The 12119-nt window shown below is 43.4% G+C and overlaps 1 protein-coding gene across 7 annotated transcripts in view; it reads left to right on the top strand.

The window, feature by feature from the left end:
- The window catches only part of LOC126457087 (uncharacterized), a 763934-nt gene that overhangs the window by 625823 nt on the left and 125992 nt on the right, over window positions 1-12119 (top strand). The window contains exon 1 of one of the 7 annotated variants that reach the window (XM_050093107.1): window positions 6892-7012. The exons of the other annotated variants lie outside the window; for them this stretch is intronic. Within the exon in view, the coding sequence (XP_049949064.1) occupies window positions 6926-7012 (87 nt within the window). The 5' untranslated portion in view covers window positions 6892-6925. Of the gene's footprint in view, window positions 1-6891; window positions 7013-12119 lie in introns of those variants that run through there. 7 annotated transcript variants of the gene reach the window in all.

The following is a 12119-nucleotide window of genomic DNA, read 5'->3' on the forward strand; positions in this document are numbered from 1 at the left end:
TGTCGTGAACCCCCTACATACGTCTTGTACAATGACCACGAGGACAAAATTCGAGAAATTAGAGCCAATATGAAGGCTTACCAACAATCATTCCTCCCACGCGCTATTTGCGAGTGGAACAGGGTAGGAGGGCTCAGTTAGTGGTACGAAAGTACCCTCCGCCTCGCACCATTAGGCGGCTTGCGGAGTATGATGTAGATATAGATGCTGTCCACGGCGAGAAAAGTTCTGGGAAAACAACTAAGATCTGAGCTCCACTGCTCTCGATTAGCCACCTTGTACGGTGTATAGCGCCGGAGAGAGAATAACATAGATATTGAGTTGCGGATTTTTGGCAACAGTGACAAAGACCATGATGTAGACGAATGTAGAGAGAATGTACAAAAAATTTATTGTTTCTTCTGTTATGTTAGCTGATACACGGCAGTTGGAAGAGTGAGATGAGGAAACCACGCGGGTAGAACACGGACTACACTTGATCAAAGGTTCCTGTCAAGCTTTGAGAAACTATGAGAGCTGAGTAGCGTTGTCTCCGATTCCGTCATAGCCGATGACGGGCATCTGGAGCCTGGCCAGAGAAAACGAAGGGGGCAGTCACACCTGTAGAGTTAGTTAGTGATTAATCATGATCATATTGAACTCCACAACTGATTGATAGACGTAGCCAACAGGTTGCTAAGTACTATCTTGATGTAAGACAGCTAGACATCTCATATTATGATACTAAAACAACATTGAGTAACGAACTAAACGAGTCGTGATACAATATATGTGTATCAAAACAATTGTGGTGGTTCTCAACTGTGGTGTTTCTCATTAATCATTAGTATTACAACCCACTGAAGTGGCGAATAAACCGGAGCTTCCGACTAGTGCGCTTCCTAGGTTTAGCTGCAGTGATTGCACGGGGCGTTGAGGAAACGAATGAGGCTGTCACTGAACGAAGCACAGAGGGCGGAACATTGACACTGTGTGTTGTTAATACACTTCACATGTCATATACAAAGTAGATACGTTAACGTTTGAATAGTTTCCGCAAATTCTTCTTAAAAAAGCGCTTATTCTGAGCATATAACTATATTTACAATCGGAAAATTAATATTTTTATATATTTCAGTATGCTAAATGTGGGGCAGCTTTTGGGGAGGATGGAAGCCAAAAACTAATCTATATGTAAGTTATCTGAGGGATGCCATGCCATATAGGACCGAACGTTTAATGTCCACAATCATTTAAAAATACGGACGAAGATAGATTAAATAATTAGGGGCCAAAAAATAAGGATTTCGTGATGTACGAAAAAGAGGGAAAATACTTGAAAATTACCTTAGGTATTTACGTGCTAACGTATCGAAAATGTCTTTAAGGAGACGACATGACAATCAGATTGCTTTACTTCTTTATATTTATGGTACACGAAGCTCGCAAATGAAACATCAGTGCATCAAAGCAGCAATGCAACTCTCAAAAATTCTCGAGAAAATCGACTCTTTAAAGTTTTCCGCCTACTCTTAACTGGCTAAATCTAGGCAGATTTGTCGATGGAACACGGGCTCTGAGGTAGAATGCTCGCTTGCCATGTGGGTGGCCGGTCCGGGCTCTGTTCCTCGCCGATGCAAATTTTTAAACAGAGGTGCAAGTTTTGCGAGAATTTCCGTGAAGCGTAAAATGGGTATAGATAAAAAAATCGGTAGGACTCGGGACTGGTTCGAGTCTTTTTTTGGTCATTAATTTTTTCTTTTTTTTTCTTTCAGGTGGAATACATACTCATTTAAATATAAAATTCATCAAGTGTATGCTAATTGTCATTCTTTATGAAAAATGCACTTCTTATTTCTAATTACGAATCGCACACGAAATTCCTGCTTTCATTGCAAATACAAATGATTAACTATCGATCTTTTACTAAAATTTTGTTAACAAAGATTGTTCAGAAACTTCCTGGCAGATTAAAACTGTGTGCCGGGGCCGAGACTCGAACTCAGGACCTTTGCCTTTCGCGGGCAGGTGCTCTACCAACTGAGCACGACTCACGACCCGTCCTCACAGCTTTACTTCTGCCAGTACCTCGTCTCCTACCTTCCAAACTTTACAGAAGCTCTCCCCAGGCTGTGGCTAAGCCATGTCTCCACAGTATCCTTTCTTTCAGGAGTGCTAGTTCTGCAAGGTTCGCAGGAGAGCTTCTGTAAAGTTTGGAAGGTAGGAGACGAGGTACTGGCAGAAGTAAAGCTGTGAGGACGAGGCATGAGTCGTGCTTGGGTAGCTCAGTTGCTAGAACACTTGCCCGCCAAAGGCAAAGGTCCTGAGTTCGAGTCTCGGTCCGGCACACTGTTTTAATCTGCCAGGAAGTTTCATATCAGCGCGCTCTCATTCTGGAAAGATTATTCAAATTAAAAAAAATTCATACAATACTTTTTTCTCGTCTTTATGTATTTTACGCTTCACAGAAATGCTAATAGAACATGCACCCTTGTTTAAATATTTGTATTGGAAATCGTCCCAGACTTAGCCAGTTACAGATACTCGGGATATTTCAAAGTCGAGAGTTGCATCTGTTTTGAAGCAATGACATTTGACTACTGAATTTCACGTACCATAAATATAAAACAGGACTGCCGTGTGGTACCCGTGTTAGACGAACAGCGCTTGTACTTGTGTGTGTGTGTATGTGTGTGTGTGTGTCTGTGTGTCTGTGTGTGTACGTATGTTGTATCCCAGACGTATTCCACCGGGTTCAGATCGGGCGAATTTGATGGCCGAAACATCAACGTGAGTTCACTGTCGTGCTCGTAAAACCACGAGAGCACGATATAGGCCTTGAGATACGGACGGTTATTGTGCTATAAGGTGCCATCGAGGTCGGGGAAGATACGTGAGCATTAAACGATCCTCAGTAAAATTCACGTAGTCGACGGCGGTCTCGCCGCCTTTAATTACTACCACTGGTCTCATGGAAGCGCAGCTGAATATTTCCCATAGCAGAATAACGTTCTGTCCTCCCGACATGCGTCTGTAGCGCAGGGCATATTTCGAGCAGCTGTTTGACCGGAAGATGACATATCCGGGAACAGCCATCGACGTTGTGTAACACTTTTAATAGATTTTTGAGTAAAATGACTGTGACAACTTTGGTCGTACTGCGTTGACAACAGTGTTTCAGCAGCATCATTAAAATCAAAGAAGTCAGTTGTATGCATTGAAATTAAGTGGAATGGGTCCATAGCATTAGCTAACTCAACAATCTTAACTAAATCTCGTGGAACAAAGACCTTTCTTACCTTTCTTCGTGTCTATATACACTACTGGCCATTAAAATTGCTACACCACCAAGATGCCGTGCTACAGAAGCGAAATTTAACCAACAGGAAGAAGATGCTGTGATACGCAAATGAGTAGCTTTTCAGAGCATTCACACAAGGTTGGCGCAGGTGGCGATACCTACAACTTGCTGACATGAGGAAAGTTTCCAACCGATTTCTCATACACAAACAGCAGTTGACCGGCGTAGCCTGGTGAAACATTGTTGTGATGCCTCGTGTAAGGAGGAGAAATGCGTACCATGACGTTTCCGACTTTGATAAACGTCGGATTGTAGCCTATCGCGATTGCGGTTTATCGTATCGCGACGTTGCTGCTCGCGTTGGTCGAGATCCAATGACTGTTAGCAGAATATGGAGTCGGGGGGTTCAGGAGGGTAATACGGAACGCCCAACGGCCTCGTATCACTAGCAGTCGAGATGACAGGCATCTTATCCAACATGGCTGTAACGGATCGTGCAGCCACGTCTCGATCCCTGAGTCAAAAATGGGAACGTTTGCAAGACAACAACCATCTGCACGAACAGTCCGACAACGTTTGCAGCAGCATGGACTATCAGCTCGGAGATCATGGCTGCGGTTACCCTTGACGCTGCATCACAGACAGGAGCGCCTGGGTGCACGAATGGCAAAACGTCATTTTTTATCGTATGAATCCAGGTTCTGTTTACAGCATCATGCTGGTCGCATTCGTGTTTGGCGACATCGCAGTGAACGTACATTGGACGCGTGTATTCGTCATCGCCATACTGGCGAATCACCCGGGGTGATGGTATGGGGTGCCACTGGTTACACGTCTCGCTCACCTCTCGTTCGCATTGACGGCACTTCTTTGAACAGTGGACGTTACATTTAAGATGTGTTACGATCTGTGGCTCTACCCTTCATTCCATCCCTGCGAAACCCTACATTTCAGCAGGATAATGCACGACCGCATGTTGCAGGTCCTGTACGGGCCTTTCTGGATACAGAAAATGTTCGACTGCTGCCCTGGCCAGCACATTCTCCAGATTTCTCTCCGACTGAAAACGTCTGGTCAATGGCGGCCGAGCAACTGGCACGTCACAACACGCCAGTCACTACTCTTGATGAACTGTGATATCGTGTTGAAGCTGCATGGGCAGCTGTACCTGTACACGCCATCCAAGCTCTGTTTTACTCAATGCCCAGGCGTATCACGGCCGTTACTACGGCCAGTGGTGGTTGTTCTGGGTACACCCAAATTGCGTGAAAATGTAATCATATGTCAGTTGTAGTATAATATAGTTGTCCAATGAATACCCGTTTATCATCTGCATTTCTTCTTGGTTTAGCAGTTTTAATGGCCAGTAGTGTAATTTCAAAAATCTCTCACGACTCAAATAGATGTGCCGACTAACCAAAAGCTTGTGTATTACCTCTTCATACCAGGCTGTACGTTAGTTAAACGGAGGAGAGCTTGACGCATGACATTTGCTGCTCTAGAGGGAGGCGTTACTTGGTACGAAGACGTGTGCCAACTAGTAACGAATGTTTGAAACATTTTCTCTATGAGTTGACACTTGAAACAAGTCTACGGACATGCAACAGAGCACAGAGAACACAACAGCGCTGAAAAATTTTTGCGTAAAATGTACTTGGAGCGTATGGCATTTTCACTCTTCATATGTTAAGACATCAAGGAATATCTTCCATGGTACTAGAAGCAGGTGTAGACGGTAAAGACTGTGAGAGAAACTGGATATTGTAATGCAAGGTGTTTCAAAAGGAACATACGTATTACGACGAAGTATTATGTTGTCAAAACTATCGATCCGTGCGCCATGGCTCGATTATTGGAGGAATATTCATTGCCGCTAGATGTCGGTTGTCTTCTGTTTGCTCTTACCATCACGTGTTTCAAAATAGCTACTCCGCAACGGATATCATTTTGTGTTCTCAAGTGTGCGAAGTGTAATTTCGTGATTACAGTGCAAAGACGTTCAGGTAGAGGTGCCAAACTAATCCTCTGCATGGCTGGAACACTCGCAGGTGGTATCGACGGTTTGTAGACACACGAAGTGTATATAAAGGGAAGAGTCCTGGTTGCTTTCATGTTTCTGACGAATATGTCACACGAATGGTTCAAATGGCTCTAAACACTATGGAACTTAACAACTGAAGCCATCAGTCCCCTAGACTTAGAACTACTTAAACCTAACTAACCTAAGGACATCACACACATCCCTGTCCGAGGCAGGATTCGAATCTCGACCGCAGCAGCAGCGCGGTGCCGGACTGAAGCGCCTAGAACCGCTCGGCCATCCCTGCCGGCTAAAACACATTGACTTCTCGGGAATCTCGTACAAGTTCAGTGTGCGTATGTGGGCTCGAACACTGAGTTTGTTTGCTTTCCACTAAGGTGGAAAGTCGCTCCATCACTGAACACTATGCGCTGTACGGAAATGTTATCATTGTCAATAGCATTCAATAGTTGTGTATTCAAACTGACTGGGTCCCAATTGTAAGACGGCCGCGGTGGCCATGCGGTTCTAGGCGCTGTAGTCCGGAACCGCGCGACTGCTACGGTCGCAGGTTCGAATCCTGCCTCGGGCATGGATGTGTGTGATGTCCTTAGGTTAGTTAGGTTTAAGTAGTTCTAAGTTCTAGGGGACTGATGACCTCAGAAGATAAGTCCCATAGTGCTCAGAGCCATTTGAATCAATGTGTTTTGTGTGATAACCCGCTCATCTGTTTACTGCCCATTCTTCTTTGATGGAAACACGGTTAACGGTCAGCAGTATCTTGCTAGGTTACAAAACCATTTTTTTCCGAGCTGAACGAGGACAACTTCATTTTTCAAAAAGACGAGGGGCCTTTCACTGGAGTCGCCAAATGCGTGCATATCTGAATGAAATTTTATTGAGCCGTTGGACTGGTCGTCAAACATATTACGACTTAGCATATCTCAGCTGACCTCCACGCTCACCGGATTTGACGCCATGTGACTTCTTCCTGTGGAGTTTCATTAAGGACAACGTTTATGCACCAACAGAACTAGCAGAGTTGAAGGGCCAGATCCAAACTGTCATTACGTCGGTCATGATGGACTCGGTTACCCGAATCTAGGAGGATTCGAATGTCGATGTGATATTGTTCGTGTCACTGGTGGCGGACATATTGAATAACTGTAATCTAAACTTGCGAGATTCGTATATATGATTCCCAAATTTCATAGCCGTGTGTATTAATGTTTAATAAAAGTATGCATTCGAAATGGGTATATTCTTTTCGAAACATCCTGTATTTCCAACGATTAACTGGAGACCTAGAGTGGAAAAAAATTAGAGTGTCAGCTGGTAAAGAAACTTTTGAGAGATTCGCAGCGGGGTAATGGGGACGTCGCAAAAAGTGTTTAATTTTGGAAGATTTGAAGGCAGCAGTGGTGAAGATGAAGGTGGTTTGATCAGTGCAGGCACAGCCGTGTAATGATAGGACAGATTCGCCTGATGAGTGCCCCCGTGCGTCATCAGCCGCAGCCTTGTCCCCGCGCCGGCGGTGGCGCCCTCCCTCTGCGGCGAGGCCTCCACACAGACGCAGACGTAGACAGTGCCCGCGCGGCTGCGCTACCGTGCCGCCGCCCGCGACGATGCCCCGGCTGCCCGCGCTGCCGCTAGCCTGCCACTGGCGACACACCACCGACTGCCGCTTCCGCGTCTGCCGATGCCTTCGCAAGGTAACGCCGCTGGCTGTGGCAGCAAGTCTTCGCTAGTTGCATCTTCCCCTTCTTTGGCTCCTTCGCAGCTATTAAGAGCTCACGTATCCTTTGGTCACTATTCACTATTCCTGAACGCGGCTCCTCTTTATGCTTGCGGTCTGAGCTCCACCTTCGTATAACAGATCATTACGTGAAGATCGCCTAATTACTACAGGTATTCACGCAACCGGTTTCGGCAAATTATTGTCATCATCAGATGTGATAATTAATTCACAGATAGTTTCGTTATCATACACAGGATGAGGCATTTAAAACCGTTTTTGGAAATATCTGGAATGGTACAAATCGGATTAAAAAAACGTTGTTGTAATAGTTGTTCTGTGGACGGAGGGAGTGGGGGGAGGGGGGGGGGAAGAGTCAGGCGTCAACTTCGAAATCTTAAATAGGAACACCCATTTTATTGCAGTTTCGGATTCTTCAGGAATAAATACAAATTTTTATATTTAACTTTTTGAATCTAACCATCTTCAAGATGTTCTGAACGCATATAATTATAGCTTATACAGGATGAGGCGCTTAAAACTGTTTTCGGGAATAGGTGGTAAACTACAGACCTTATTCAAAAAAATGGCTCTGAGCACTATGGGACTCAACATCTGTGGTCATAAATCCCCTAGAACTTAGAACTACTTAAACCTAACTAACCTAAGGACATCACACACATCCATGCCCGAGGCAGGATTCGAACCTGCGACCGTAGCAGTCGCGCGGTTCCTGACTGAGCGCCTGGAACCGCTAGACCACCGCGGCCGGCTACAGACCTTATTAAGAAAAGGTTGTCATAAAAGTTGTTCGTCTCGAAGGGGGACATCCAATGACACGAAACTCGACCCAACACCCAGCCCCAGGGGACGGAGAGACGGAGGGGAGTCAACTTTGAAAACTTAAGTAGGAACTCCAATTTTTTTTCCAAGATTCGAATTCTCCGGGAGAAAATACATAACTCCTGTATTTAACATTTTTTCGTAGCGTAATAGAAGCCGCTGCAATCGACAATAGTCAAAATAGCTTCAAGACCTCTAATAAATAATATCGTCTCAAGAAGTACACATCCGACTAGGATATCCGGAGGTTAGAAAGGCGGTTACTCTAAAATCTTCAAGGAGAAACCAGTTTTTTTTATAACAAAAAGAGCTTGATTCTCCAGAACGTAATACATCCACATCATTCGTGTAATTTCTTTCACAGATGTCGCTTTACTGGAAATCAATTGCAAGAATTCATTTTTTTCAATGAATTAAAAACTGCGAAAGAAATTACACCGATGATGTGAACAAAGTAATGTATTATGTTCCACAGAAATAAAGTTTCTTGCTATAAAACACGGTTTCTCATTAAAGATTTTAGGTTAACTGCCTTTCTAACCCAATGAGATCCTTCTGTGATGTACATTTCTTGATATATTATCATTTCTCAACGGTTTTCAACCTATTTTGATTTTTGTTGATTGCAATGCCATCCCTCACGCAATGGAAAAAGTGTTAAATACAGAAGTTGCGTATTTTTTCCCGGAGAACCCGAATGCTTAATGAAAACGGGCGTACCTACTTAAGATTTCTAAGCTGATACCCCTCTTGCCTCCTGGGTGCGGGGCAGGGGGCTGCGTTTGCTATCTTTCTCTTTGAGGGGTGGGAGTGGCGTCATGACCCCATGCCCCCCCCCCCCCCCCTCCCTCCCATGCCGACCCTTCCATTGATTACGCGTCTGATTATAAACGGTTTATAAATTTTTTTGGATTTGCTGTCGAGCTGTCACTCACATTAATACAAATCATACAAAATTTGTCCATGTCGATATTATCCATTAATATTTTGTATCTTCACGGGTGAATCTTCTCGACCAAGAGTACTAGGCCGCTCCTCAGAAGTCCGATCGGTGTTGGTAGCTTCATTAGCTAGCTCCATGCTACACTTGGCGTAGGGTATTAAGGAAGTCTGCTGACGAACTGCCACCGCCGCACGCTGCCCGACGAGTACGTCACATAAATATTACAATAAAAAAATAAATATTTGCATTAACACAGAATATGTATCCTACCTACCGAAACAACACGCATGCATATTATTTAATCCTAGCACACTAACGGGAGAAAAATATTACATTGTTACTAAACCATTAGTTACAATTATAATGTCTCTAGTGGTATGTCACCCACAAAATAAGTTCAGAATGTCCTGTTGTACGCCCTATACTATAAATACCAGATTGGCTGGAACTGCGAATTGGCACCAGCTGCAACTGTAAATTTTACGAGGGTTTAGTAACCTGGGGTTAAACATCATAAACAGTAGAATAAAATTAATCACAGACCCGCTTGCTCATTTATAGTCGACGAGGATACAGGATTCTTACTCGAAGAATTCCCAATTGAATTCAGCAAAAATTCTGTACCTTCGAAGTGTCGAGCGCAAATTTGTTGCCCGTTATCTGCGCTGCGTTCAAGCAGCTTGGTTGAGCAACAAATCTGCACTCGACAACTGACGATGACAGCTAGGGAAGTGTCGAAACATCGACTACGGAGAAAATGGAAACTCGACTGCAAGCACAAAAATTTATGAACCGTCAAATTCTCCGAGAATACCTGATGGATAACAACATTATTGATTGTGACTGTTTGCTGGTTTCTTATTTTTATATGAGCATTAAACCGAATGTAAATAAGTGCTCCGAGCGAGCTGGCGCTATGGCAAGACCCTGGACTTTGTCTCTGAGGGAAGGCGAAGTCCCTGTTCAGCGATTCAAGTTTTGATTTTTCCGCGGTTTCCTTAAATGGCTTAAGATGAATGCCGGAAAGGTTCCTTTGCAGGAACCCGCATTTCCCAAAGCCGAGCTTTCACTTCACTCTAAGGACATCATCGTCGATGCAAACTCTTCCTGCCTTCGAATATGGATTTCGAATAAATGATATGGTAACAGACTGATCTCCATTACAGGACACTTTCTACGATCACGCTGTACTTTAAACATTTTTGTTTATAAAAATGAAAAGTGAAAAAAGAATTTAAAAACCTGATTATGTAACGCAATTTTCTGATTGATATTTTAGTGTATATTATGTACATAATCATAAAACTACGAAAACTTGATTGCATGTTCAGAATTTATTTTTACGTCCGCAATAAAAACACGTGTTTTCCTTCTTCAGTGCGTTGTGTTACGTTTTCTGTATTTTTGATTAATAACAAGAATGTCCGCACCCGAAAAATATATTTAAAAAATTTGCAGGTAGTTGAATAGCTAGTGTAAAAGTCTATTAATCGTAATGTCACTGTTTCTAATCTCTCCAGGACTACGTCTTTTACGCTATATTCTGTATTTAGTAACAAAAAAAATGGTTCAAATGGCTCTGAGCACTACGGGACTTAACTGCTGTGGTCATCAGTCCCCTAGAACTAGAACTTAGAACTTACTCCGAGATGGATGCAAAACAAACTTGTTTGTTGCAGAAACATAGTACATGTTATTAGAATTGTAACAAGTTACTTGTTCAAATGATTCAAATGGCCCTTAGCACTATGGGACTTAACATCTGAGATCATCAGTCCCCTAGAGTTAGAACCGCTTAAACCTAACTAACCTAAGGACATCACACACACCCATGCCCGAGGCAGGATTCGAAGTTGCGACCGTAGCGGTCGCGCGGTTCCAGACTGAAGCTCCTAGAACCGCTCGGCCACAGTGGCCGGCAAGTTATTTGTTATAGATACAAATGTCGGTCAGCATAATAAACTCTAATGTCATGGAAGCTTTTCCGAATTGTAAGACAGCTGAAGTATTGTATGTATTAACGAAGCAAAAAGTTTTTTTCAGATACTCAGAACTGGTGTATCATCACATTGGTTTTCTATTTCCGGAATGGACCGAGAGGAATGTTGTGTGTAACTGCTGTTTACCACGACTGGGGTTGGAGGGGGGGGGGGGGGGGGGCTGTTGGGTGATTCATTTCAAAGGCGTTTGGGGAAAACAGTTGGGGTGGGTAAAAAGCATCTATGCGAACATCAAATTGTTAATTCTTGTTTTTGAAGGGACCCGTTCTCTCTCACAAATACTGCCAATTCATCGGTATCCCCTTCAGCTTCGTTTCTAATCATGGCATCTTCTTCGCATACGTTATAGTATGTTCTGGAAAGAATCAAAAGAAAAAAGAAAGAAAGTAATTTCAGTGCGTTCAATCATACAGAATAAGATAATACACGAGTACCGTATAAGATGTTTACTTACATTTTGTGTTGAATAACAGTTGATAAAAATGATAGGTCAGAAAAAAAAAATATTCAGTTTCTTCAGTTGCTGCGAACTACTCTTTACTTCTGTAAATCTTATAATGTCCCTCAAATATGATGATCTTAAATTCTTCCACTTCTTTTGTATATCATTTCCTAATGATGATTGTCATTAATATGTTTTTGTAAGCCTATATAGGTACTCAGCATCTGGCTGAGTCAACAATGTGTACCGAAACTGCGCGCTGAGGGCGACTAGAGGCTCCTCTATCCTGTGTGAAAGCGTCCATAAGGTTCCGTGTAAAGCGAGGAGCGAGCGATTCACTCCACAGGCTACACTGCGGCTCAGTGATCCGAAGTCGAAGCTCTCGTGTGGCAGGACATATGAGGTCTAGTATAAAGCGAATCGCTTCAGTTCTCTGCAGCTGGATGCAAGGCCTCCCTACTCAAAAGGCCGCTGCAAGTTGCAGTTACTGCAGCAATTGCTTCCGGCAATTATAACAGATGTTACGAGTCTTGGATTTCAGTTCTCCAGAATATCGTAGAGTACATTTTTTTTCCGAATGACTCACCTTCTCGGACGAATCGACGTTTCATCTGTCCGGTAGACTAAATCGCCACAATATAAGAATTCGGGCTTTTCAAAATCGTGGCGTCGTCGTTGAACGTGAAAGAGACTCATAAAGTTTATGAACATTTATTTTTTGCGGAGGAAACTGTGACAGGACTGTCATACCTCGAAACGCTGCAAAATTTGTTGTTTCCTCAACTTCACAAAGGTTCCAATGATTTCATTTTTATGCGTGACGGCCCCGCGCTTCACTTTCAGATTGAGGTGCGAC

Source organism: Schistocerca serialis, chromosome 2 (assembly GCF_023864345.2).
Source record: "Schistocerca serialis cubense isolate TAMUIC-IGC-003099 chromosome 2, iqSchSeri2.2, whole genome shotgun sequence".
Lineage (NCBI taxonomy): Eukaryota > Metazoa > Arthropoda > Insecta > Orthoptera > Acrididae > Schistocerca > Schistocerca serialis.